This window comes from Rattus norvegicus, chromosome 19 (assembly GCF_036323735.1).
Source record: "Rattus norvegicus strain BN/NHsdMcwi chromosome 19, GRCr8, whole genome shotgun sequence".
In the NCBI taxonomy this organism is placed as follows: Eukaryota; Metazoa; Chordata; class Mammalia; order Rodentia; family Muridae; genus Rattus; species Rattus norvegicus.
Genome location: NC_086037.1, coordinates 13,488,472 through 13,510,602, shown reverse-complemented (window position 1 = coordinate 13,510,602; position 22,131 = coordinate 13,488,472). Strand labels below are relative to the sequence as shown.

Sequence of the window (22,131 nt, the reverse complement as noted above, 5' to 3'; positions counted from 1 at the left end):
TGCACACCCACCCTGAGCACTGCCCGTGTCCCTGCAAGCCAAGCTTGTCATGTCCCTTAGCACTGTGCCTGCCAACCATGCTCTACCAAGAAATAGGTGTCACACCAGTGTCTCCCACTCAACTAACCACTCCTGCAGGCTAGCATGTCCATGCGTCCTACGCAGGCCCTCAAGTAGGATACAATGTTCCTACCCAGCCCGCCTGCCAGACAAGCACACTGCATTCCAAGTTTGCAGCCCAATCAAAAAGATCCGGCTCTGACCACTCTTCAGGGGCAAGCACATCTCTAGGAGGCAGTGAGAAGCAAACACCCAAGCAGCAGCGGTTTCAGCACAGGACGTCAGCTATGAGAAAAAAGGCCTGTGTATGTACTTCCTGTTCTGACGCCTTCCCCTACTGCTTTACTGTTAGTGACTGAGTACTTTTCAGCACTAGTGCGCTCAATTCATTTGACACTTCCCACTTATAAATGTACTTTAAATAACAAACACTTTATTTCACTGACTTTTCCATAATCTTGTAAATCCTAGATTTCTAGAAGCACGGTTTTTGGCATTTGGCAATACAAAGTGCTGGGGTACCTTCCTTTAACAGTGTTGTCACTAGTATCTCCTGCCGTGCTGACTCGGGGAAGGGCCTACAGCTCCTTCACTGATAACCCTGAGGTCTGGTCCCTCCCCCAGTGATACACAGCACTGAGGCTCACTTGCTGTAAAGAAAGCCATGGAGACTTTCTCCATTGTGGCCTGCTTGGGTTTTCACTTGACAGCCAATCACTCACTGAGCTCATATTCATCAAATTTGTTTGCAGATTAGGAAACTGAGGCACAGATAGCGAAATTAATGATCCAGTTCTCATATAGGTGCTGCTGGGGAGCTGAGTGAGTCAACCTTAGACTTCGCACAGCACTACTGTGGTATTGGCTCCGCTGTCCTTAGCAGCCAGGGACTCACGCACTTTATTTCCTCTGTACACACGAAGAAGCTTGACAGTCAGTGGCCCAGGAGCCAACATACAGACCTTTCTACCTCCAGAGCCTGTTCCTGCTCCAGACTCATCCTGTCGTGGAGGCAGACAGGGACTAGGCACCCAGACCAGACAGAGCCCTCAGACACCCAAACACAGTACATGAGGCCAACAACCAGAGCACATTTCCAGGGGCTGCAGCTGTGCGGCATACAGCAGTCTGAGGCAGGGGGGAGGGCAGAAGGAGGCTTGTGGTAGCGAGGACACTGACTAGAGGTGGGTGGGGCAGCTTCCCAGGCCCGAGGTTGATGGGCAGTTGATGGGCGGGGCTCACTTGAGGCGGTAAAGCACCTTGCGCTGCATGCGGTGCTGGATCTCCCCCCTGCGCAGCATGAGCTGCAGCACCTTCCGGATGGCATGCTCTGGATACTTCTGTAGGAGGGAGCACAAGTCAGACGCACGTGTGTATCGCACGTGTGTATCGCTATGACCCAAGGGAGCTGATGCAGCCCGGGATCATAGACAACTTCACAGCAGACAAAAACATTCACCTCCATTCTCGACTCATGCACAATCTCACTTTACAGAGGAAGAGAGCAGGCACAGACTGTCACTCGTTCTGTCACTTGTTTGGGTCATACAGCAATTAAATGAGCTAGGACTTAAGTCCCTGTGGCCCTTAAAAAAAACACACTTTCTCCAGCCCCAGCCTGTTAATACTAGTCTCTTATAGAGGGCCAATACTCATTACTACATAATTTACTTCCACAAGGAAACTGAGAGGAACACGGGAAAGGAAACACAAAACAGAAACCAGAGTTATCCTCATGATTTTAAAGGGCACAGGCGCCTCCTGACACACCAAACAGTCTCTCCTCTGCATGGGATCAGCAGCCCCCTCCCCAGTGGGCTACAAGGCTCACTCATCTGGTTTTGGGCATCCCTACCCTATAACGATCCAAATAAGGGAAAATCTTAAGAGATGGGAAACAGGCATTGGTTCCTGCAAACCTAGCTTCCTCCTTTCCCTATAGCCAACCTCAACTGTAGACTGTAGCAGTTCCTACAAAAGGAATGGTGGCTCAAACATCCCATCCCAGCACCCCTCTGCTGAGCACAGAACACTGCATGTGGTGGCTGAGTGGGAAGCAGACGAAGAGAACCAGCAGGACCCCTCTATACCCCGGGCCAGGGCTGTGGACCCAGGGTTAGGGAGGCTCACCTGTTTGGTGAAATCCTGGACAATGCTGTGTTCAGACACCTGGGAGCCGATAGCAAAACGGCGCTTGAGTTGCTTCTCAATGCGACTCAGCATCTCCTGGTCCTCCTGGGTCGTGAAGCCTTCCACCCCTGTGAGAGTGCAATAGGGAAACTGGGTGCTAGAAAGCCCAGTTCATCCATGTTGGAAGGGCCAGAAAGATGACAGCCTCTAACTAGAGTGGCCTGAACCCAGCCCCAGAGAAAATTAAAGACAGAACACAGTGTGAGAGTGGAGGCCTCACCAGAAAAGTGAAAATCAAGTAATATGGGGAAGAGAGCTCTAGGCAGAGGGAAAGGTAACAGAGGCCATGCAACAGGCACAGAGATGGGGTAACCATGGTAACTAAGAGTCAAGTGCCATGAGACCCTATGGGCTACACATACCAAGACAACAGAAACAGCAACAGAAAAAAACCTGAAGGAAGCAGTTTTTATTTGGCTGAGTTTGAGGAACGGTGTCATTGTACAGCCCTGGTTGACCTCACACCTCAAACTCAAGAGATTCTTCTGCCTCTGCTACAACCATGCCCACTGGAAACAAAGTTCTGAGTTCAAGAGAGCTAGGAGGGAGGGCAAACAGGGCCCTCTAGAATACAAATCTGAGAGATGCCATCCACCAGAAGCCCTGGGTAAGCGGGAGCTGTACAACCTTACCAAATAAGAAAGAGAACCACTCCTTCTCCAACACACTGCCCAGCTGTCACAGCCCTCTCCATTCCTTCCATTCACTACCTATACCTCTTCACCTATCCCACCAGAAGGTCAGGAGGCCTACAGAACGGGTAGGACAGGAACCTTGGGAACCACGTGCTTATAGCTCTGACATCTAGACCGCGACTGGCAAGTGCTGAGCCAGAGTTCCTGTCAGATGAGGGTGGAGGTGTCTAAAGAGGCTGCCATGTCACCGCCCTCAGGACTGGCTGAAAGCAGGCAGCAGACAGTAAGGCTCAGGGGCCCACAGGCCTGTATTCCACCAGGACTGGTGACCACGACACCACAGAAGTTCTGTCAGTCTCAACTCCATGACAGGAAGGACTGACAGCCTGGGGTCCCAGACTGTCACCAAAAAAAAAAAAAAAAAAAAAAAAAAAAGAGGCCAAAATTGGGAAACTACAATAGTTCTAAGCTCAACAGGAGGGCGGGCTGACAGCCCCTCTACCAGTGACAGGCCTACATTACTTATAATGGACTGATTTGAGGTCTACAGAGAAGCTCCTTCCTCCTCCAACAGTTAAAACATCCAGGAGAGAAGCAGGGGAAAGGCTATCATCAAAAGCACATCCAGGCAGCAGCCTGCAGGCCACCAGCTAACTAGATCTCTCTCCATCCCAGAGTCCAGCCCCACGTCCAGCACCTACTCACCCGACAGATTGCCAGACAAAGCGGCGTCCAGCGTGGACACCTGGAAGAGCCTCAGCGCCTCCTCGACGTCGGCCTCCGTAGCAAAGGGCTGCAGTTTCATCTTGCTGAGGGCCTCGGCGATGCGCACGATCGCCTCCAGCTGCCTGTGGGAACACAGCACACGGAGGGCTCAGCCCACACTCCCTCCTCTGACCCTCCAGGAAGAGCCATGGCCATGGTAGTCAGGACTGCAGAGGAGTTTGCTGCCTCTCCCAATAATATATCACCCTTTACTCCTTCTACCGAGCCCAATTTTTATTCCAGCACACACTGCCTGCTGTGGGGCAGTGAAAGACACCCTGGTTCCCAGTTAAGGAAGTTTGAACCCCGGAGACCCTAAAAGAGATGTAGGTGCTTTGCCTGACTTCCAGGAAACCAGGCCGGTCACTAGCCCACAGCCCTCCATAGATTTGTGACCATCAGCCACGTAAGGGCAACGCCCCACAGGTAGAGGACGTGAAGGTCACGTAGGCTCAAGATAGATCTGTTATAATGAGGTGCCTAAAGGCCTGGAGGCTTAGTCAATGAACTTTCCTTCCCAGACACTCCTCCCTGCAAAAGGTATTTAATCTCAGGCCCACTCTGAGAAGTGGGGATGGTTTTACTCACCCACTTTCTACCATGACAATAAATGCCTTGAAACCATGGACTGCCTCTTTTCATGGAATCCAACAGGGAGCCATAGAAGTCCTTTGCCTACTCCCAGTGATGGCTACCACCAAGCTCAAACCCACCACCGACAACCAGCCAAAAACTCTCCCCAGCAGGAGCTTCCCCCCCTCTTTTCCCCCTCGGCCCCAGACTAGACCCAGCCCCACTCCGTTCTCATTCTTCCCCTTTCAGCTCTTCCGCAGCATCCCAGGGGTGCCTAGATGCCTAAGAGCCTGAGAACTGCCAGCCTGGACCCCCCCAGCCAGCTCCAGCTGTGTCCTGCACTCAGACTGCACTTCCCCAACCCCAGAGAGGTGTCCCCAGGCTTCCAACAGCCCAACACCTGCCCAGCTGCCGTGTGAGCGAAGTCCCCACATCCTGCCTTCACAAGAGACCTGGGCCCTGCGGTGGAGTAGACACGGGACACCATTAATTCTACTGCCTGCTAAAGGATATTTCCTGACTTTTTGGTCTAGGTGTCAGTGTGACCAAGATGTAGCCCATACATTCTAAATCCACGCATCATCTGAAAATGTCAGAAGTGTCCGTAAAAAAGCATGTCTTCCTCCCACGGTCTCTCCTGGGGCTCAAACTGTGGAAATGACAGCTGACACTTCTAAAACCATCCAGGGCTGAAAGGTTGGCAAAGGTGAATGTAATGGAGCCCAGGCTGACAGCTCTGAAAAACCACCATGAATTACTACCTACTTCCTAAAGTTTAATCATGAAAATAAACTTCCCACTTAAACTACTCTCTTTGGGTTTCATCATACACAACCAGATCTACTTGTAACCAATCAATGCTAGAGGTATAATTCAGCCCAGGATGGCCCCAGCTCTTACTAGCTATATTGTCTATAAATAAATGACAACCCTAGTGGAGGAGGCATAAAGAATTGAGACCCAGTAAAGGTCTCTAGTTTCCCTGTAGTTACACAGCTGATCAGAGGCTAGGACAGAGTCCTCCCCTTTCCTCAGGCTGCCTCTCAAAGAAGGAAGCCAGGCAAAATACAGAAGTGAGGCCTACCCAGGCATCCCTAGCCTCAAATACATACAACACACACACACACACACACACACACACACACACACACACACACACACACACACACACACAGAGAGATAATTAGGAAGCCACAGTACATGGTCCCAGAAGCCCAGATGACCACACCACACCCATGTTATGAGAATAGCAGTGACCAAATAGCCCTGCCCTCTGACGTGAGCCCACTTGCATAGCTCACCGCACTGTGATGGGGATGCTGGAACGACGGTCAATATCCCTCTCATGCTGACGAGCCCCACTCCGCATGATGATGTAGCGGTTCTTCAGCTTCTCTGCTGCCTCTGCTGATAGCCGAGGTCCACACCTCCTGCAGACGGCAGAGTGAACTAGAGTAAGGCCAGAAAGGAATCCGAGGTTGCCCTCACCCTGTTCCCAGACCTCTATTGTCTCACAAGATGAATGTTCCCAAACAAAGCTTTTTGCTCATAATATAAGTGGCGAGTCATTTGAAAGAGATTTAAGAAAAACTTGACCTGCCTATCAGCAGGTGTCAGAGATCTACATGGCACATCTCTGAGAAAGTGGAGTAAGAGTCTGAACATTTGTGCAGAAAACTACTCTTGATGCTGGCTGCAGTGTGCTGTCTGGCCACGAGGTGTACAATGTTCTACCAGTCACTGAGGGCCCCAGAGACCAGGAGGCCCACCAGGGAGCAGGCTTCCCAGCAGTCTCCAGCTCTACCTCCCTGATTTAAGAGGATAAGAAAACTGAGGCCCAGAGATAGGATCTCCTAGAAGGCTTCCCAAAGCTCAAACCCACGACAGACACAGGAGCTGTTAACGCCCACTCACTGAGGCAAAAGTGAGACATGCATTAGGGACCCACTCAACTGCTACAACTAACGGTTACCCCTTCTTTGGGACTTAGACCTTTCAAAGATAAACCCTGAGAATCTGAATAAGGTTAAGGGCACATCCTCTGGAGCTGTCAGCACTACTTTCTGTACACAGCCTTGGACACGCTATCTAGCCTTGCCCCTCAGCTTTCTAGAACAGACTTATAGGTCATTTATATACGAAGAACAGAAGAAGCACCATGTGCCCCAATGGCAGGTACACTGAAATGTACTGAGGAAGGCCTGGTGTGGGGAGGTGCCAAGAACTTAAACATAAGCCGTGGGAACTGAGGCTCAGAACACTTGAGCAACCTGCCCAAAGCCATAAACGTAAACTCATGGAGGGTCAAATTGACAGACGGGAATAGAACCAAGTTCAGAACAGGGTTATCAGGTAATCCCGAGTAAGGAACAGAACAGGACTGGGCTTTCCCTCCATCCAAAAAGCCCATGTTATCATCTCCCAGCACTCACGCTCGGCAGTAAGCAATGAACTTCTTCATCTTGGCAAGGTCGATCTCACCCTCCACAGCCTGTGTCTGTGTCAGTGCACTCACATGCAGAGTGATCACATGTTTGGCCAGCATCTAAGGAGCACAGGGAACACAGGATCAGCTCACGGGTTTAACAGACAAGATGAAATATGGCAAATGCTTCTGTTCCAGTCCCTTTGGCCTGTCCACCCTCACTGGGGCAAGTATCTAGACAAGCATGGACACTGGACATGTCCAAGCCAATGAGTCCACTCTGCCACTTCTGTCAGAACAACTGGAAAAGGCTTCCCCATCTTCCTTCCAGGGCAGTTACAGCAATAGCTAATCTTAAGATATCTGGTCACGGGGCTGGGGATTTAGCTCAGTGGTAGAGCGCTCACCTAGGAAGCGCAAGGCCCTGGGTTCGGTCCCCAGCTCCGAAAAAAAAGAACCAAAAAAAAAAAAAAAAAAGATATCTGGTCACACTGTGAACCTGAGATTTTTTTTCTTGTGTGGTATGGCTCAGCCCTTTATTCCCAAACAATGAAGGCAAAAGTTTGTTTGCAGAAGGAAACACCTATGCTTGAAAGTGATGTCTAAGTGGCGACAAAGTGACAAATCAGGGACAAAAAGGAATATGCCCAAGTCTCACATGAAAAGAGAGAAAAGAAAAGCAAGCTGCTGAAGGGGCGGGCGGTCCAGAGAAAAGAACAAGGCAGTTTTAGTGGGACAACTGTGGAAAGACAGGTTGCAGGGGAAGAACAAGCTAGACAGAGGTGAAGACAAAACAAACCAGAGAATAAGGAGGAGCCAGAAGATTAGAACACGTTGCCAAAGTTAGTTTGAGGCCAAGCAGAACAGCTCAGAGAAGCTGAGAGAAGCCATCTTGAAGGAGTCTGAGCCAGGCAGCCAGAGCTCAGAAAGCGTGTACCCCTCAGCCTGGCCAACACAGGCTTTGTCTTTACCACCGCAGGCAGCAAATGTCTGAGAACAAAGCCTCCAAAAGGGAAGCAGAAACAGACAGCTAGTCCAACAACCTAGGTCCTTATGGGCACTACACCTATGGACTTAGCAAGTTCCATAAGCTATTTTCTTTCAGAAATTTACTAACTAGGGTAGAAAGTGAAGCTCAGATTTTTAGCTTCTTGCTTAAAACACACACACACACACACACACACACACACACAGACACACACAGAGACACACACACACACACACACAGACATACACAGACACAGACACAGACACACACACACACACACACACACACACACACACACACAGAGCACCTCCCTCAGTGCATAAGTAGGACTAGGTCTTAGGACTCTAGCTTCCTCTCCAACTCTCCACAAGCCATTAACAAGTCATTTCATATGCTTCCTCTGATCACCAGCATTTCTGTGGCTAACTCTCTTATCCACCCTCATGACTATGAACCTATCTGTTGTCACCAGCCTAGCCCGAGACATACCATGTCCCTCTCCTCATTGTGCTCATCTTTGACGATAAAGATCATGTCAAATCGGGACAAGATGGTAGGCATGAAGTCAATATTGTCCTCCCCTTTTGTCTCATCCCATCGGCCAAATACTGAATTGGCTGCAGCCAGAACAGAGCAGCGAGAGTTCAAGGTGGTAGTGATCCCAGCCTGAAATAGAAAAGGGAGTAAATGGACCAAATAACCAGAAATCCTGGAACAGGCTTCCCCATCACATTTGAACATATGAACTCATACATTACATATATGCATATGCATGTGTACATGCTTGCACATGTGCGCTCTTGCTCCCCCACCCAGTTTCCAGGCCTGCTGCTGCTAGCACAGTCTTGGGCAAAGAGGACTTGGTTACATCCATCAGAGCAGCCTTAGAAGGACTTAGGATTGCTGAAGGGTGGGTGGCTGCCACTCACCTTGGCAATGGAGATGGTCTGCTGCTCCATAGCCTCATGGATTGCTACACGGTCATCTTCCCGCATCTGCATTGAAGGGTTTGTCTATCAGAACCCTCACCCAAACAGAGAAGAGGGCAGAAAAATAACAAGGAGCCGCTACCATTCTATAGTAGACTTCAGGCCAGCCAATAGCAGATAATCACAAGGGCTTGGCTTTCACTCTCCTGAATTTCCAGAGAACCCCAGAGAGGCGAAGCAGCCTATCCTAAGTTCCCCCAGAGTGATGGGTACAAGAACTACATAAAGTCTCTCAGAAGTGGTATCTGCTTCCACACCTGAAGCCACACACTCCACTCCTGTGACTAGAAGACTCACCTTGTCGAACTCATCAATACAGACAACCCCACCATCAGCCAGAACCATGGCTCCACCTTCCATGATGAAGTTTCGCGATGAGGGGTCCCGTATCACAGAGGCAGTCAAGCCAGCAGCACTGCTGCCTTTCCCAGATGTGTACACCTGGGGGAGACAGGAGGTGTCAGTACTCAGTACTAGCCCCAAGGGACAAGAGCTCAGAGGACTGTGACTTATCCACATCACACTGCAAAGCTGACTGAACAGTACAGAACTCAACTGTACCCAGCTGGGCCTCAGCCTTTCCTTCCTTAGAAGGAAAACGGCTCACTGAGCTACAGCACATCCCTGAAAAGGATGCCTCTACCCTGAGTCCATCATCTGTGAAGACCTGTATGCTACCAACTGACAGACCCCTTGAAATATATAAATCCTACCTGAGGTGCACGTGAGGCATGCTCAGATCACACTGTGCTAACAAGAATGCCAAGTATTCGGGGTTGGGGATTTAGCTCAGTGGTAGAGCACTTGCTTAGCAAGCGCAAGAGCCTGGGTTCGGTCCCCAGCTCCGAAAAAAAGAAAAAAAAAAAAAAAAAGAATGCCAAGTATTCAATACTTTCATGTAAAAGGCCTGGGATGTACCTCAGTGGTAAAATATTTCCCTAACATGCACAAGATTTGGGGTTCATCTACACTGAAAAAAAGATGCTTATATTGGACTTCAGGCTAAACAGATTATACAAATTAATTCCACCTATTCTTACTTTATAAATGTGGCTACTCTAATAAATATGACACAACTTACATTTTCAGGCCTTGATATTTCTATGGGACAGCGCCAATGTGGTTAACTTAGCACACCTCCTCTCCATCCAAAACCGCCACTTCCCATGGCACAGCCCACTGGTCAGTCATCACCTCTACCCTCTCCCTGACCCTCACAGACCCAGGGCACCTGGGTCATTAGACACACTGGCCTGAACCTCGTTCTAAAGTTCCCAGCAGTGGGATCTTAGCAAGACACTTCCTCCAAGGCACAACTGAACACTTCACAAGAAGACAGGTAAATGAGTAAGCCGTGGCAGGCACTTCAGCAAGCATCTGGTCCTTGATCCCAGCTATTATCATGAGCAGTGTCATTATTTAGCAAACGGGCAAGCTGATGCTCAGAGAATCTAGGCTACCTCTTCCAAGTCCACATGCAGCTACTGCCAGGCTAAGCAGCAAAGCAGGCCTGACTCAGTCCAATGCTCATACCACCCACCCCTACACACACACCCCCTCTGCCATCCTGACCACAGCCAAGATGAATAAGGACGAAGATCTGGTTGAACCAGATCCCATGCATGTCCAGGAACTAGGCAACTCTACCCTGTAGCCTTCCTCCCTGCTGGGGCACCTAAGCTAAGAGGAAGTTGTCCCCAGCCACTCACCCCAATAGGAGAGCACTTCTCCACAAACTTCAGAAGCTGTGACTTGGCTGTGCCAGGGTCCCCCAACATCAGCAGGTTGATATCACCTCGGCGAGTGAGTCCATCTGGGAGCCTAGAGACAACAGGTAGGTAGAAGACAAAGCAAAAAATCTACTTGAGGGCCATCCTCTGAACTAACTCATGATCTTCTCACCTCAGACTTCCCGATTCTAGGACTGTACGTGTGCATCAGCACTCCTGGCTTCCTGTGAGCTCCTCACCCTCCCCTAAGAGTCTCAGAACAGGTGGAAATGAGTTTGGCCCAGAAACAAGCTCACCAGTTATCTGGCTCCTAGCCCAACACTGGAGGGTGGGGTATATAAGAATGTAACAGAAATGGCACTGAGGGCTGTGTACACTGCAGAGTAGCCACAGGGCAGAATCCAGCCCAACCTGTTACCTCACGCAAGTCCTTTCGTTCTCTGTGCCTCAGTTTTCCTCATCCATGAAATGAATACAACACTAACATCCATATACACTGCTAAGAGGACAGGCTAGGCTCAGGACAGATTAGGCACTTACAAGAATGCTCTGAACATACAAAAAGCATATTTAACAGTAGCCACTAGTGTACACTATCATTGCTTCTCCTGTCTGAGCTTTGTTTTAGAGCTTCAAAGGGACAGACAGAGGAAACCAGGAACGGTGACAACACCTGTAATCTTAGAATCTTGGAGACTGAAGCAGGAGGATCATGAGTTTGAAGGACATTAAGACCTGTTTAAAACGGAAAAAAAAAAGGGGGGGGGGGGCTGGAGAGACGGCTCAGTGGTTAAGACCTCTTCCAGAGGTCCTGAGTTCAATTCCCACCAACCACATGCTGGCTCACAATCAGTTGCATTGTTATCTGATGCCCTCTTTTGGTGTGTTTGAAGAACTCGACAGTGTACTCATGTACATAAAATAAATAAATCTTAAAGAAGGGAAGGGAGGGGAGGGAGGGGAGGGGAGGGAGGGGAGGGGAGAGGAGGGGAGGGAGGGGAAAGACAGGACACCTTCTGAGTATCAGGTATTTCGCATGTCTTATTCTTAGACACTTTGGTTCAAGGTGGGGTCTCTCGCGCTAGACCACAGAGCCTAGGTCTTCCCAGTGCCAGCAGGCTGAGGGACCAAGGCTGGTCCTCATCACACAGATGTCCTCCTGGAGCAGCCTTGTCATCAGCACCCTCCCTCCAGACCCCTCACCTCTTTCGGGAACCGCCAAAGAGCAGGCAGGCAATGGCCTTCTTCATGTCCATGCCCCCAAAGATGGAGGGAGAAACACTCCTGGAGACAAGCTCATATATGTTGGGGAGGGCAGCCAGGCGACGGAATTCCTCCTCTTCCTGTGGGCTGACAGACCCAGCAAAGCTGCGGCCTAGGACAGTTTGCATAAGTGAGCAAGGGGCGGGCATCTCCTCCAGCCTACTGCTGAGACCAGCCTAGATCAGAAGCACCCTGACATGCCGTCAACACACCAACCGCTCTCAGCACCAGGACAGTCAGTCCCTCAGGAAAAGGAAAGCTAGGGCACGGGGCTGCATCAGTCTTTCAAATCTCAAGGGGCCAGAGAGGAAAAAAGTTCCAAACAGAAGGCCAGATCACATACTCTTGAGGACACTGGAAAGTCTCTCATAGACAGATAGTCAGTGCAATTGCTCGATCAAAACAGCTTGAGCTGCTGAGGAAAGGAGATGGGACAAGTGAAGAGGGTGGGACAGGTGAAGCGGGTGGGACCAAGTGAAGAGGGTGAGACAAGTGAAGCGGGTGGGACCAAGTGAAGAGGGTGGGACCAAGTGAAGAGGGTGGGACCAAGTGAAGAGGGTGAGACAAGTGAAGCGGGTGGGACCAAGTGAAGAGGGTGGGACCAAGTGAAGAGGGTGGGACCAAGTGAAGCGGGTGGGACCAAGTGGCAGAGGGCTTTAAAAAAACAACCCAGGAGACAATAGTGGGACTCAGAGCAGGGAGGTAAGAAGTGGCCATAAGGGCTGGAGAGATAGATGGCTCAGCGGTTAAGAGCACTGACTGCTCTTCCAGAGGTCCTGAGTTCAATTCCCAGCAACCACATGGTGGCCCACAACCACCTGTAAAGAGATCCGATGCCCTCTTCTGGTGTATCTGAAGACAGCTACAGTGTACTTATATATAATAAATGAATAAATCTTTAAAAAAAAAAAAAGTGGCCATAAAAGTAGAGCAGCCAAGCAGCTTGCTTACTGGGTAAGGGGATTTAAAAAACAACATAGGGAACTGAAGAGGATCTGGAGGATTTGCTAAGCAAGGGGAGGGAAGGCTAAAGAAGAGCCGCTTTCAAGAGATGGGAAATGCATGAAGTGATATGGCAAGTCAGGAAGAGTCCACGTCTGGAATATGGCCAGATGAACCCATAGCTTTTCCAGTTTTAACCAAGGGAGCTAGCTCCTACCAACACGAAATATGGACACAGTACTAGAACTCCATCACTCTAGACCAGAGGTAGGGACCATTCCTCAAGGCAGCTCCCGCTGTCCCTGGATGTAAGCATGAGATCTCTGCTCCATCTCAGAGTTGAGGCTCTTTACTTGACCCCTACCACTCGACCCTGTCACTTGCACCCCCACCCCCACCCGCCCTGAGTTCCCACCAGTTCTCCTTTATACTTGAAAGGACCTCCCTCACACCGACACCCTTCAAAGCCATTGCTCACACTCCTGATAGACGACTCCTTCCCACAATGCTCAATGGAATAAAGCAGTTCAATGTCAGATACCTGTCCCTTAGGGGCTCCTTTTCCAACTAGATCCTGTCTGCTCACACTTATGCACTTTTTCCTTTCCACCCACCAAGATGCAGCACAGGACACACACCTCATCCCATCTATAACACCAAGTCATGCAACTCAAGCATGCATTCAGGCAACAACTTAGGGCAGCAGCTACAAACTACACCAGTAAGTAGAAAATTTAGGGCAACAAACTGTTGCTGTAAAAATGAACACCCTAGGATAGGGAATACTGCTAAGTGGTAGAATATTTGTCTAATGTGGCGCGCGCGCACACGCACACACACACACACACACACACACACACACACACACACACACACACACACACACACACAGCACAGCACATCCTAACGGTTTGAGCAATTCAAGAATGCCTAGGTTATCACGTGAGCAGCTTGTAGAATTCAAAGCAACTCACCAGAACCATCTGTGTCTACCTGGATGCCCAGCACCCGGATATAGGAGCTCCGAATGCCCACACCCACTCTGTCCCGGCCCTTGCTGGGGTTCATGCCAAACTTCTTGATGGAATAAATGCCCATGATGGTGACCCTGTTCCCAGGAACAACCTTGTCACACAGGTACCTGGGTAAAGTGCAGGGAAGATAAAGATGAGCAAATGGGATTCAAGGTGATGGACGGTGTGGTCAGCTCAGTGCTTCTACCCTAAGTATCACTATCAAGGCAGCTCAATCCCTGTGTGGTTTAAGAGTTAGTAACGGAACCTTTCCCTGCTCCTGCTACCACACACGTCAGCCTGCATAGTTAGCACAGTGTCAGGATGTTGGCCTGACTCTCACTGAACTCAAGAGGTCAGGTGCTGTACTGGCAGAGGTGAGGCATGGTGCCCTTGCCAAGCCTTCAGAAGTCCTAGCTTATTTTAGCTGTGACCAGGCACCCTAGGGCAAACTTCCTCCTCAATCCCTTACGGACTACGTGCTAGCGCTACCCTCCCTCCCTTTCTGCCTCCACCATACTCCCTGAGCTCAGCGCGGTCAATCTGCCTCTAGTTTTCAGTCATCTCTTTAACAATAAGACGTTAAGCAGTTAAAGTCTCCATGTTTCCCCAGAATCAATATAGCTTAAAGGACCATAAGGTAGCTGTGTGAATTCAGAAGTCACTGTGCCTCTCTGAGCTTGAAAAGAGGACTCTGACTTGTCTCAGCTGTTGGGAATCAAGCAAGGTAACCAACAAACTGAAAGGTGTTCTATGTATATCAAATCAGTCTCAGCGAGGACAGATACTATCAAATCAGTCTCACCGAGGACTGTTTTTGCTACATACACTGTCCTATTAACTTCCTACCCATTCCACGATGCAACCCCCCAGTTCTCTGAATACATAAGAGAAGACTCTAATACAATATACTCAATTGTGTTAAACTCTTGATAATGGCTTTTCAGGCACTCTGTCTAGGAAAAAAAAATTGGGACTTAGTATATAGTTTCCCCAAGCTGAGTCTGCACAGTTTTGTCAATGATAAAGCTGACAACTGTGGATCCACTCCCCAGCAAGCTTTACATCTGATACTCATCCTCAGGTATATGAGCCCAGGGTAAAAACTCAGGGATCCGTAAGCCTTCATCTAGGTCATTTTGTGACTATTCAACAAAGGCCCAAACTAGATAGGAGCTAGCACTGCTTCTGGTTATCCAGCTCTGTACTAGGAGGGATAGAGACTGTCCTGGAAGACACACAGGCCTTAGTTCTACTCATAAAGTCATCTGACCTCCCTTAGTTTACAGTACCCATGTAAATAAAGTAGGAGTGGACATGCCTTGCAAACTATGGGAAACAAAAAATGACAAAGTCGGGGCTGGGTGGCTAAGAGCACTGACTGCTCTCCAGAGGTCCTGAGTTCCATTCCCAGCACCCACACGGTGGCTTACAGCCGTCTGCAATGGGTCCGATGCCCTCTTCTGATGTGTGAGGACAGCGGCAGTGGCTCACACATAAGATAATGCACCAGACACAGCGAGGGCTTGAGCCTACACTGCCACCAGATGGAGTGGCGTGCACACCAACCCACAGCCCCTGCACACTTACCTGTCACAATACAGCTGCATGTGCCTGGGCATCTCACCATGAGGGACTGCATCAGGCAGTTCCTGCAGTTTCAGGGTCTGGAAGTCCACACACTTGCACTTGTCAGGCATGATGAAATATGGGTCCAGTGGGCACTTTGGGCGCCCAGCCTGATCCCTGGGCAAGGGAAGAAGTGGTCACTAGAGCTACCCTGAGAACCCAAAGGCGGGACTCCCCCATTCAGCAGCATTATAAGGCAGAGCTGGGGCATATCTGGGAAGGCCTAGGAGTTTCCATGGTGGCAGGGTGCTAGACCCAAAGTCACATCTTCAGGTGTCTTGGCTTCTCCCTGTCACACTGAGGTGGCAGTCACTCATCATTCCCTCATGAGGCCTCTTGTCCTCACAGGTGTAGGAGGAGCTCTATCATCAAATCCCTTACAAAACCCTATTCTTAGCCTAGTATCTTTTCTGGTGAGATTTTACCACCTCTAGACCATTCTGAGGGTGCAGACTCTGAAGCCGTACAGTAAGTCTACTCAGCAAATACAGGTAAGGACACAGAGCAGTAAACCTAAGCCTCGGGTCTGGGAAGCTAAGTTCCCATCAGGATTGAAAAACATCTGCATAGTATAAAGGCATGCAGTAAAAACAGGCAGATTAACATGTGCAGGCATGTGTGAACCAAAAACAAACATGGGATAAGGAAGGCACCTTTGGGGACAAGGACATGTAAGGAGCTTGAAGCGGTAGGGACACTGTGGCAGCCTGAGGGAAGGCCACTTAGGGGAAGGCAAGTGCACTAGAGCAAGGCAGCCGATGGAAGGGCCAACCACTCTGCTCCTTTACAGGGAACAGACTGAGGAGCAGTGAAGGTGGACAGGGGATGGGGCCAGCTACCCTGTGGCAGCAGGTGAGGGTAGGCAACAGCCCAGGACAATGCCAATCTGCCTCAGGCAATACGGAAACTAGAAGAGAAAGCCAAAGCAGCTAAGATGTAAGTAGTCTGTAAGGCCAGAGTCAGCAAACATTTTCCATTAAGAACCATACAGTAAACTATTTAAGTCCTATTAACTGGAGGAAGTCCATGCATTCTGCTGCCGTAGTTAACAATATGCTAAGTATCAAGTAGTATAGCCGTGTTCTTAGGCAGTACAGTGAGCACACTGGGTTAGCCATCCAGTGGCTTTGGAAGATTCCATAAGCCAGGTGGCAATGGCACATGCCACCCAACACTCGGGACAGAGAGGCAGGCAGATCTTTCTGATTTCAAAGCCAGCCTGGACTCAGGCTGAGTGAGCTCCAGGATAGCCAGGACTACACAAAACAGTTCCCATATAGACTTAATCCTCTGGACTGCTTCCTCTCCAACCTTGGACTCCACAGAAGCCATGCGGATTATCTAGGTGGGATGAAGTTCAACCACATGAAGGGACACTGGCTGGGTTTGTTGTTCCTGCCTAACTCAAGGATATAGAGCTATGCCGTCTTTGCCTTAAGGTCTCCAACGAGCAGTGCAGGCAGCACTTGCCAGGGTTGCCAGCTTTTCTGCTACTTCAGGTCATTTCCCCCAGAGTCCCTCCTGGCTATACTCACATATTACACTTCCTGGGAAGGGCATAGCCCTCTAGGCCTGGGCGCATGGCGATGTTGGTGAGGGTGTTGTGGCAGCTGCGGCACTGAATGGAGATACGGGTAGCCTTGGCACGGACTGCAGAGGCCGAGATGATGATGCCAGGGATCTTCACCAGGTGTGACATCATGTCTGACTATAACAAAGCCACAGAGAAGCTTGATGATTAAGGAGAAGGAGGCGATATGGGAAGGCTGAGGAATGACATCTTGAGGGCAAGATCTGGAGGAATTGGCAGTCATGACTCACAGTTTAGCTCAGTTTCCAGAGCACCCACCTAATGTGAGGCCACCCGGACACCAGGCTCAGGGGCCTGCCCTGAACAAGCCCTCACTTTCCAGGGCCTTGCAGAACATGGCAAGGAACTGGGAGACAAAGGAAACATGAAACATTTAACAACACAACCAGAAGACTCAAACTCCAGCTCTGACAGTAGCTTCCTGTGCTGTTCCAGAGAACTGACTTGGACAGAGACCCTGGTTCTAGCTCAATCCTGTCACCAACTGCCATGGACATTCTATCAGCCTCAGGCTGAAGTGAGACCAAAGTTTAAACGAACCAGGGATATGTCTACCATGGCAACTTGATCAAGGTGTGAGGTCCCACCCACCACTGCCATCACTATTTATGTAATGTAAACCCCATTCCAGAGAAGAGTTTCCATAATGGTTCAGGCTTTTCTTTTCTCAGTATGAGATTCCTGAGGAAATGCCAATTTCTTAGGGGTCCATGTTTTAGTAGTCTTATAGCTAAAGTATCTCTTGAGAACGTATTCATCTGTTAGGACATTCAGTCAGGCTGTAAATGATCCCCTGAGCCAGGCACAGTGGTGCACACCTCTGATATCACTTTAAAGACAGAGGCAAGTGGATCTGAGTTCAAAGTCAGACATAGTAAGTTCTAGGACAGCCAGAGCTGCTACATAATGAAACCCTGTTTCAAAACAAAACAAAATAAGACCCTCATCTTTCAGGGATATACACTGTCAGGAGTCAGGTGAAATGACAAGATAAATCATCGGACTTGTCTCAAGAGCTCCAAGGCCTCCTACAGACAGCATGACTGCCCTGTTACTAGTCATTAAGCTGGATGACAAGTCCTCTCCTTTTTATATTCTATCTTCACTAATAGTGAGACATTCGCACACATTCCATTGCCTCCTGTGCCAGCCTCACCAGTCTACAAGACTGGGACAATCTCCCTGCCATTTCTCCAAGTTGGGGCATATTGGGCTTGATCAGAAAACAAACACATGCACAGGACTGGAGCTCTGAAACTATGAAAGGACTACAGGGACGCCAGTGATAAGAATGTAGCACACAGCACCAGCATGACCCATGAACATTTCTGCTCGGTATGTCAGACTAGAAGGGAACAAGACCTCTGAACTAACCGACCTCCAGACTGCAAACAGACTGAAGGTGTGCTTCAATCCAGCCACGCAGGCCACCGTATAAATCTACAAGGCCACACATTCCTACAGGACAAACCAGCCCTTCCTCTACTACAAACTAGAAACTGAGAAAGGAATTACATTCAGAGAGTAAGGAATGCTTTTCTGGAATGAGAGACTTAAGACCAATAACAACCGAATACAACATTTGATTTTTCCTAAAACACATCCCTTTAATCCCAGTACTCAGGAGGCAGAGGCAAGCGGATCTGGGTTTGAGGCCAGCCTTGTCTACAGTGAGTTTCAGGACAGGTAGTGCTGTTACACAAAGTAACCCTGCCGCCCCCATTCCCCAACTGCATACTGGGAGGCTAGCAAGAGAGCAGCTCCTCAATCTCCAGCACCCTTACGGTGGATGAGAACAAATTTCCTCATGCTGCCCTTTAACCGCCTAATTAATCTACACCATGTGTAATTTACTTTAAAATCCACTTTAGATTTTCTACGTTTATTTTGGGTTGTTTATAAGTCAAGATCTTACTATGCAGCCCAGGGTGGCATAAAATTTGTAATCCCATCTTTGACCTGTTGAATGCTGCAGTTAAAAGCATGTACAGCATTCAGCTTACAATTCTTCACGGGGGAAAAGCAGGAAAATAGGCAAGATATTAATACTCAGTCTCAGGAACCATACTGGGGCTCATTACATTTTCTCTATATACCTCTACATGTGATGGTTTTCATAATGAGGGGTAGGCTAGAAACGGCTCAGCAGTTAAGAACACTCACTGGCTACCCTTCCAGAAGTCCCAAGATCAGTTTCTAACACACACATGGTAGCCTACAAACACTCACCCATAATCCAATTTTGTCTTTCTGATAGCATAGGCAGCAGGCACATGCACTAATGTACTATACACAGACACACACACAGGCATACATATAAAACACCCACATACATACATACATACATACATACATACATACATACATACATACAGTCTAAAACAATTAACAAGCAACATTTCTCCTCCTCATCGTCCTATTTCAAGCTTTTCTGGGACAAAAGGATTACAGATTCACACCAGGCCCTATAAAATCTTAAATTTGGAAGAGAAACAAGGAGGGGATCCCCTGGGAAATAAGAGTGGAGGCACAAGAACCTGCCCAGACATTAGAATTTTTGAACAATCCACAAAACAAATTTTTGGGAAAATTACCTACAAGGGCCCAGGTATCCCAGTCCTCCGGAACACCACAAAGTAAAGAAGCCTGAGGTTTCAGTCACCCCTAAGGGGGAATCCCTCTAAAGCAGTGATTCTCGACTTTCCTAATGCTACGATCCTTTAATACAGTTGTCCAGGTTGTGGTGACCCCAACCATAAAATTACTTTTGTTGCTACTTTCTAACTGTAATTTGTTTCTGCTGGGAATCATAATTTAAACCCCGCAGTGGGGCTGTAACCCCCCCTTTAGAATCACAGCTTTAGAGATCCAATTACTCCTGCGACCAGGCCTTGCAGTACATTCCAGAGTGCTCTGTCCCTAAAAGAGGAACAAGCTTGTCTTTCCAATGAAACAGCAGCCTCCGCTCAGATCCAATGCCACCATCACACTGGCACTGTAAGGTGCAGCTCAGTTCTAGAGTGTGGGTCTCTAGAGCCTGCAGAGAGAGGACTCAGAGCTGCTTCTGGAAGATATGCTATCCGTGCTAACCAAGAGTAACTTGACTCCAAAAAAAGACCCAGAGCTCTGAGGGCTTCAAACAATATGAAATACAGCTTTCTAAGTACAACACACAATGGGTGGGTGACACCAAGTGAAGAGGTAACAAATGCCATGTCACTGCACTACTCGCAAAGCCTGACCCCGTGTCCTGTTCTTTTCTCATCAGTCCTAAGATAGAACAAGAAACATTATGTCCTCCTTCCTGTTTCCATGTCTGCCCACTTTATAACTCCTCTTCTACATACCAGCCAGAAGAATTGGACGAATTCTGAATTCGGGTATCAGAGTCTAGGGCTTGAGTTCAAGAAAGCTTTGCCTGACACAGAAGCCCTGAGATTAACCCCCATCCTCATAAAAAGAGAATGGAAGCAGGGCCAGCGGGACATCTCAGCAAACCCAGGAACTCACATGGTGGAAGACAGGTGACACCCAGGTTATCCTGGGCCCCACCTCCTCTTTACCAACAGGCAAACTCAGGGGCTCCAGACACACTGCTTTCTTTCCATGCCTCCAAACAGGCCACCACTGTCACCCCAGTGCCTCTGCACCCACTTCCAGGTTTTGACCTGACTGGCTACATATCATTCAATTTCAGTTCCAACAACCCTTCCTGTAAGTGCTGTCAACTCTCCACCCCTCTCAGTAATAGCTACAGTGTCCCCACCCACTTTCTTTTAGTGTTGTTTTGTTTTGTTTTGTTTTGTAGACATGGTCTCATCTCATATATACCAGGCCTCTACCTCCGCCTCCCAGTTATGGATGGTGTTTACTATTTTTTTTTTTTTTTTTTTTTTTTTTGGTCTCCCCAATGGATAGGAACTCACTGTTGTTCTCCAAGACTCAACTCTGCCTTCCTTTTAGGACATCGATCCACTGAGGTAATTTTACAGGATACAGGCTAAATTACGTCAAATGTCTCGGTCAGGGTCGCACATCTGGTACTCCAGGCTCTCTGTCTCAGAAGCCTTCTGCACCACACAACGGCCATGCCACCCTGACTAGCCATCCAATAAACTCCTACCTTCAGAATCCGAATGCTGGACGGGCTGGCATCTGACTTGAGCATGACCTGAATGTCCTGGAGCAGCTCATCTCCAGCAGGCCGGGGCCGGGTCACCTCATCAGCTACCTCCTTGGCAGCTTCCTCAAGCTGAAGAAGAGGAAACGAACGCATCAAGTTGCTGGTGATGGGGCAGGGCTAGGCTTTAGGAAGCTCTGAAATGGGTGCTACTCACCAGTTGCAGGTGCTCGGCTGGCTGTTTATACAAGTAATCAGCCAGTTCCTCGTCAAAGCTGGCCAGGTCTTCCATTTCCACCTCGATCCAGTATTCACCCAGGTTGTAATGCCGCTTGAGTTCATCCCTTTAGTGGTCAACAAGGGGGCAGGGGTGTCAGCAGCGGTTCACATGCACCCCGGCTTCGGTGTCTACATGCACCAATGGTCCCACCTCTCTCAAAACACACCTAACTATAGACCATTCTATACTTTAGGCCTGAAGAGAGGCTGTCAAGAAAAGGCGCCCCCCTAATAATGACTCACGGACGCTGTCCCACCTGTACTTGAAGGTGAAGCCCGTGCGATCGGTGCCCACTCGGTACTGTCGTAGGAACTCCTTGAAGCGCTTCTGTAGGTGCGACTTGCGAGCCTGGCCCTCTTCCGCACCCGGGTCGCCACCGAAGCTGTCGCTGTAGAAAATGCCCGGATCGTCGAAGCCCGACATGACTGTACCTGGGTCAAGGGAGACAGAAAAGAGAAAGAGCTAAGCGGCCTGGGGCGGCAGGGATGCTCCGTCGCACTGGCCTCTGCCCAGGCTTCCCTAGCCGGTCCTGCAAACCCCTCACCTCACAGAGCCGCGCCACACGAACCTCCACCCTCCTAGAGGAAGCCGACTTTCGCGGGAAAAACCAACCTGGGAGTTCGTCCGCCGCGGTCTCTGCGCTCCTATTGGTTCGTCCGGCCCCGCGGACAGCTATTGGACCGCTCTGCGCCAGTGGAGTCCCGCCTCCAAGGCCGGATTCCCAAGATGATTGGCTGGGGCTTTTTGGTGACGTCACTGACCAACTCTTTCCGGTCTCCATTTTATGAGGCGGGACGTTTTGGCGCGAAACTTCTGAGCTAGAGGGAAGCTGTGACCGTGGCGCTAGCTGAACAAAGATGGCGCAGAGGCTTGGAAGCTTTGTGCGCGTTTCTTAAGTCTTAGGTCTTACGAGAAAACCTAGCCCGGTGGCGCAAGTC

At 49.4% G+C, this 22,131-nt stretch overlaps 1 protein-coding gene across 1 annotated transcript; it reads right to left on the bottom strand.

Moving 5' to 3' along the window:
• Nucleotides 1-471: 471 nt before the first annotated feature.
• On the bottom strand, nt 472-21,790 carry Mcm5 (minichromosome maintenance complex component 5). The gene is made up of 17 exons (NM_001399204.1): nt 21,738-21,790; nt 21,450-21,624; nt 21,131-21,257; nt 20,917-21,045; nt 16,738-16,910; nt 15,164-15,319; nt 13,535-13,701; nt 11,559-11,730; nt 10,335-10,446; nt 8,923-9,066; nt 8,566-8,631; nt 8,126-8,302; nt 6,656-6,768; nt 5,525-5,653; nt 3,591-3,733; nt 2,191-2,318; nt 472-1,400 (listed from the first exon to the last, which is right to left on the bottom strand). The coding sequence occupies exons 2-17, from the start codon at nt 21,614-21,616 to the stop codon at nt 1,299-1,301; spliced, it is 2,205 nt and encodes a 734-aa protein (NP_001386133.1). The 5' UTR covers nt 21,617-21,624; nt 21,738-21,790; the 3' UTR covers nt 472-1,298.
• Nucleotides 21,791-22,131: the final 341 nt, after the last annotated feature.

Coding starts and splice junctions, on each gene's coding strand:
- Mcm5 (NM_001399204.1), bottom strand. CDS start 21,616: ATGTCGGGCTTCGACGATCCGGGCATTTTCTACAGCGACAGCTTCGGT. Junction 21,046..21,130: donor CAGCCGAGCACCTGCAACTG/GTGAGTAGCACC, acceptor CCTCTTCTTCAG/CTTGAGGAAGCTGCCAAGGA. Junction 1,401..2,190: donor TCCAGGATTTCACCAAACAG/GTGAGCCTCCCT, acceptor TCCCTCCTACAG/AAGTATCCAGAGCATGCCAT.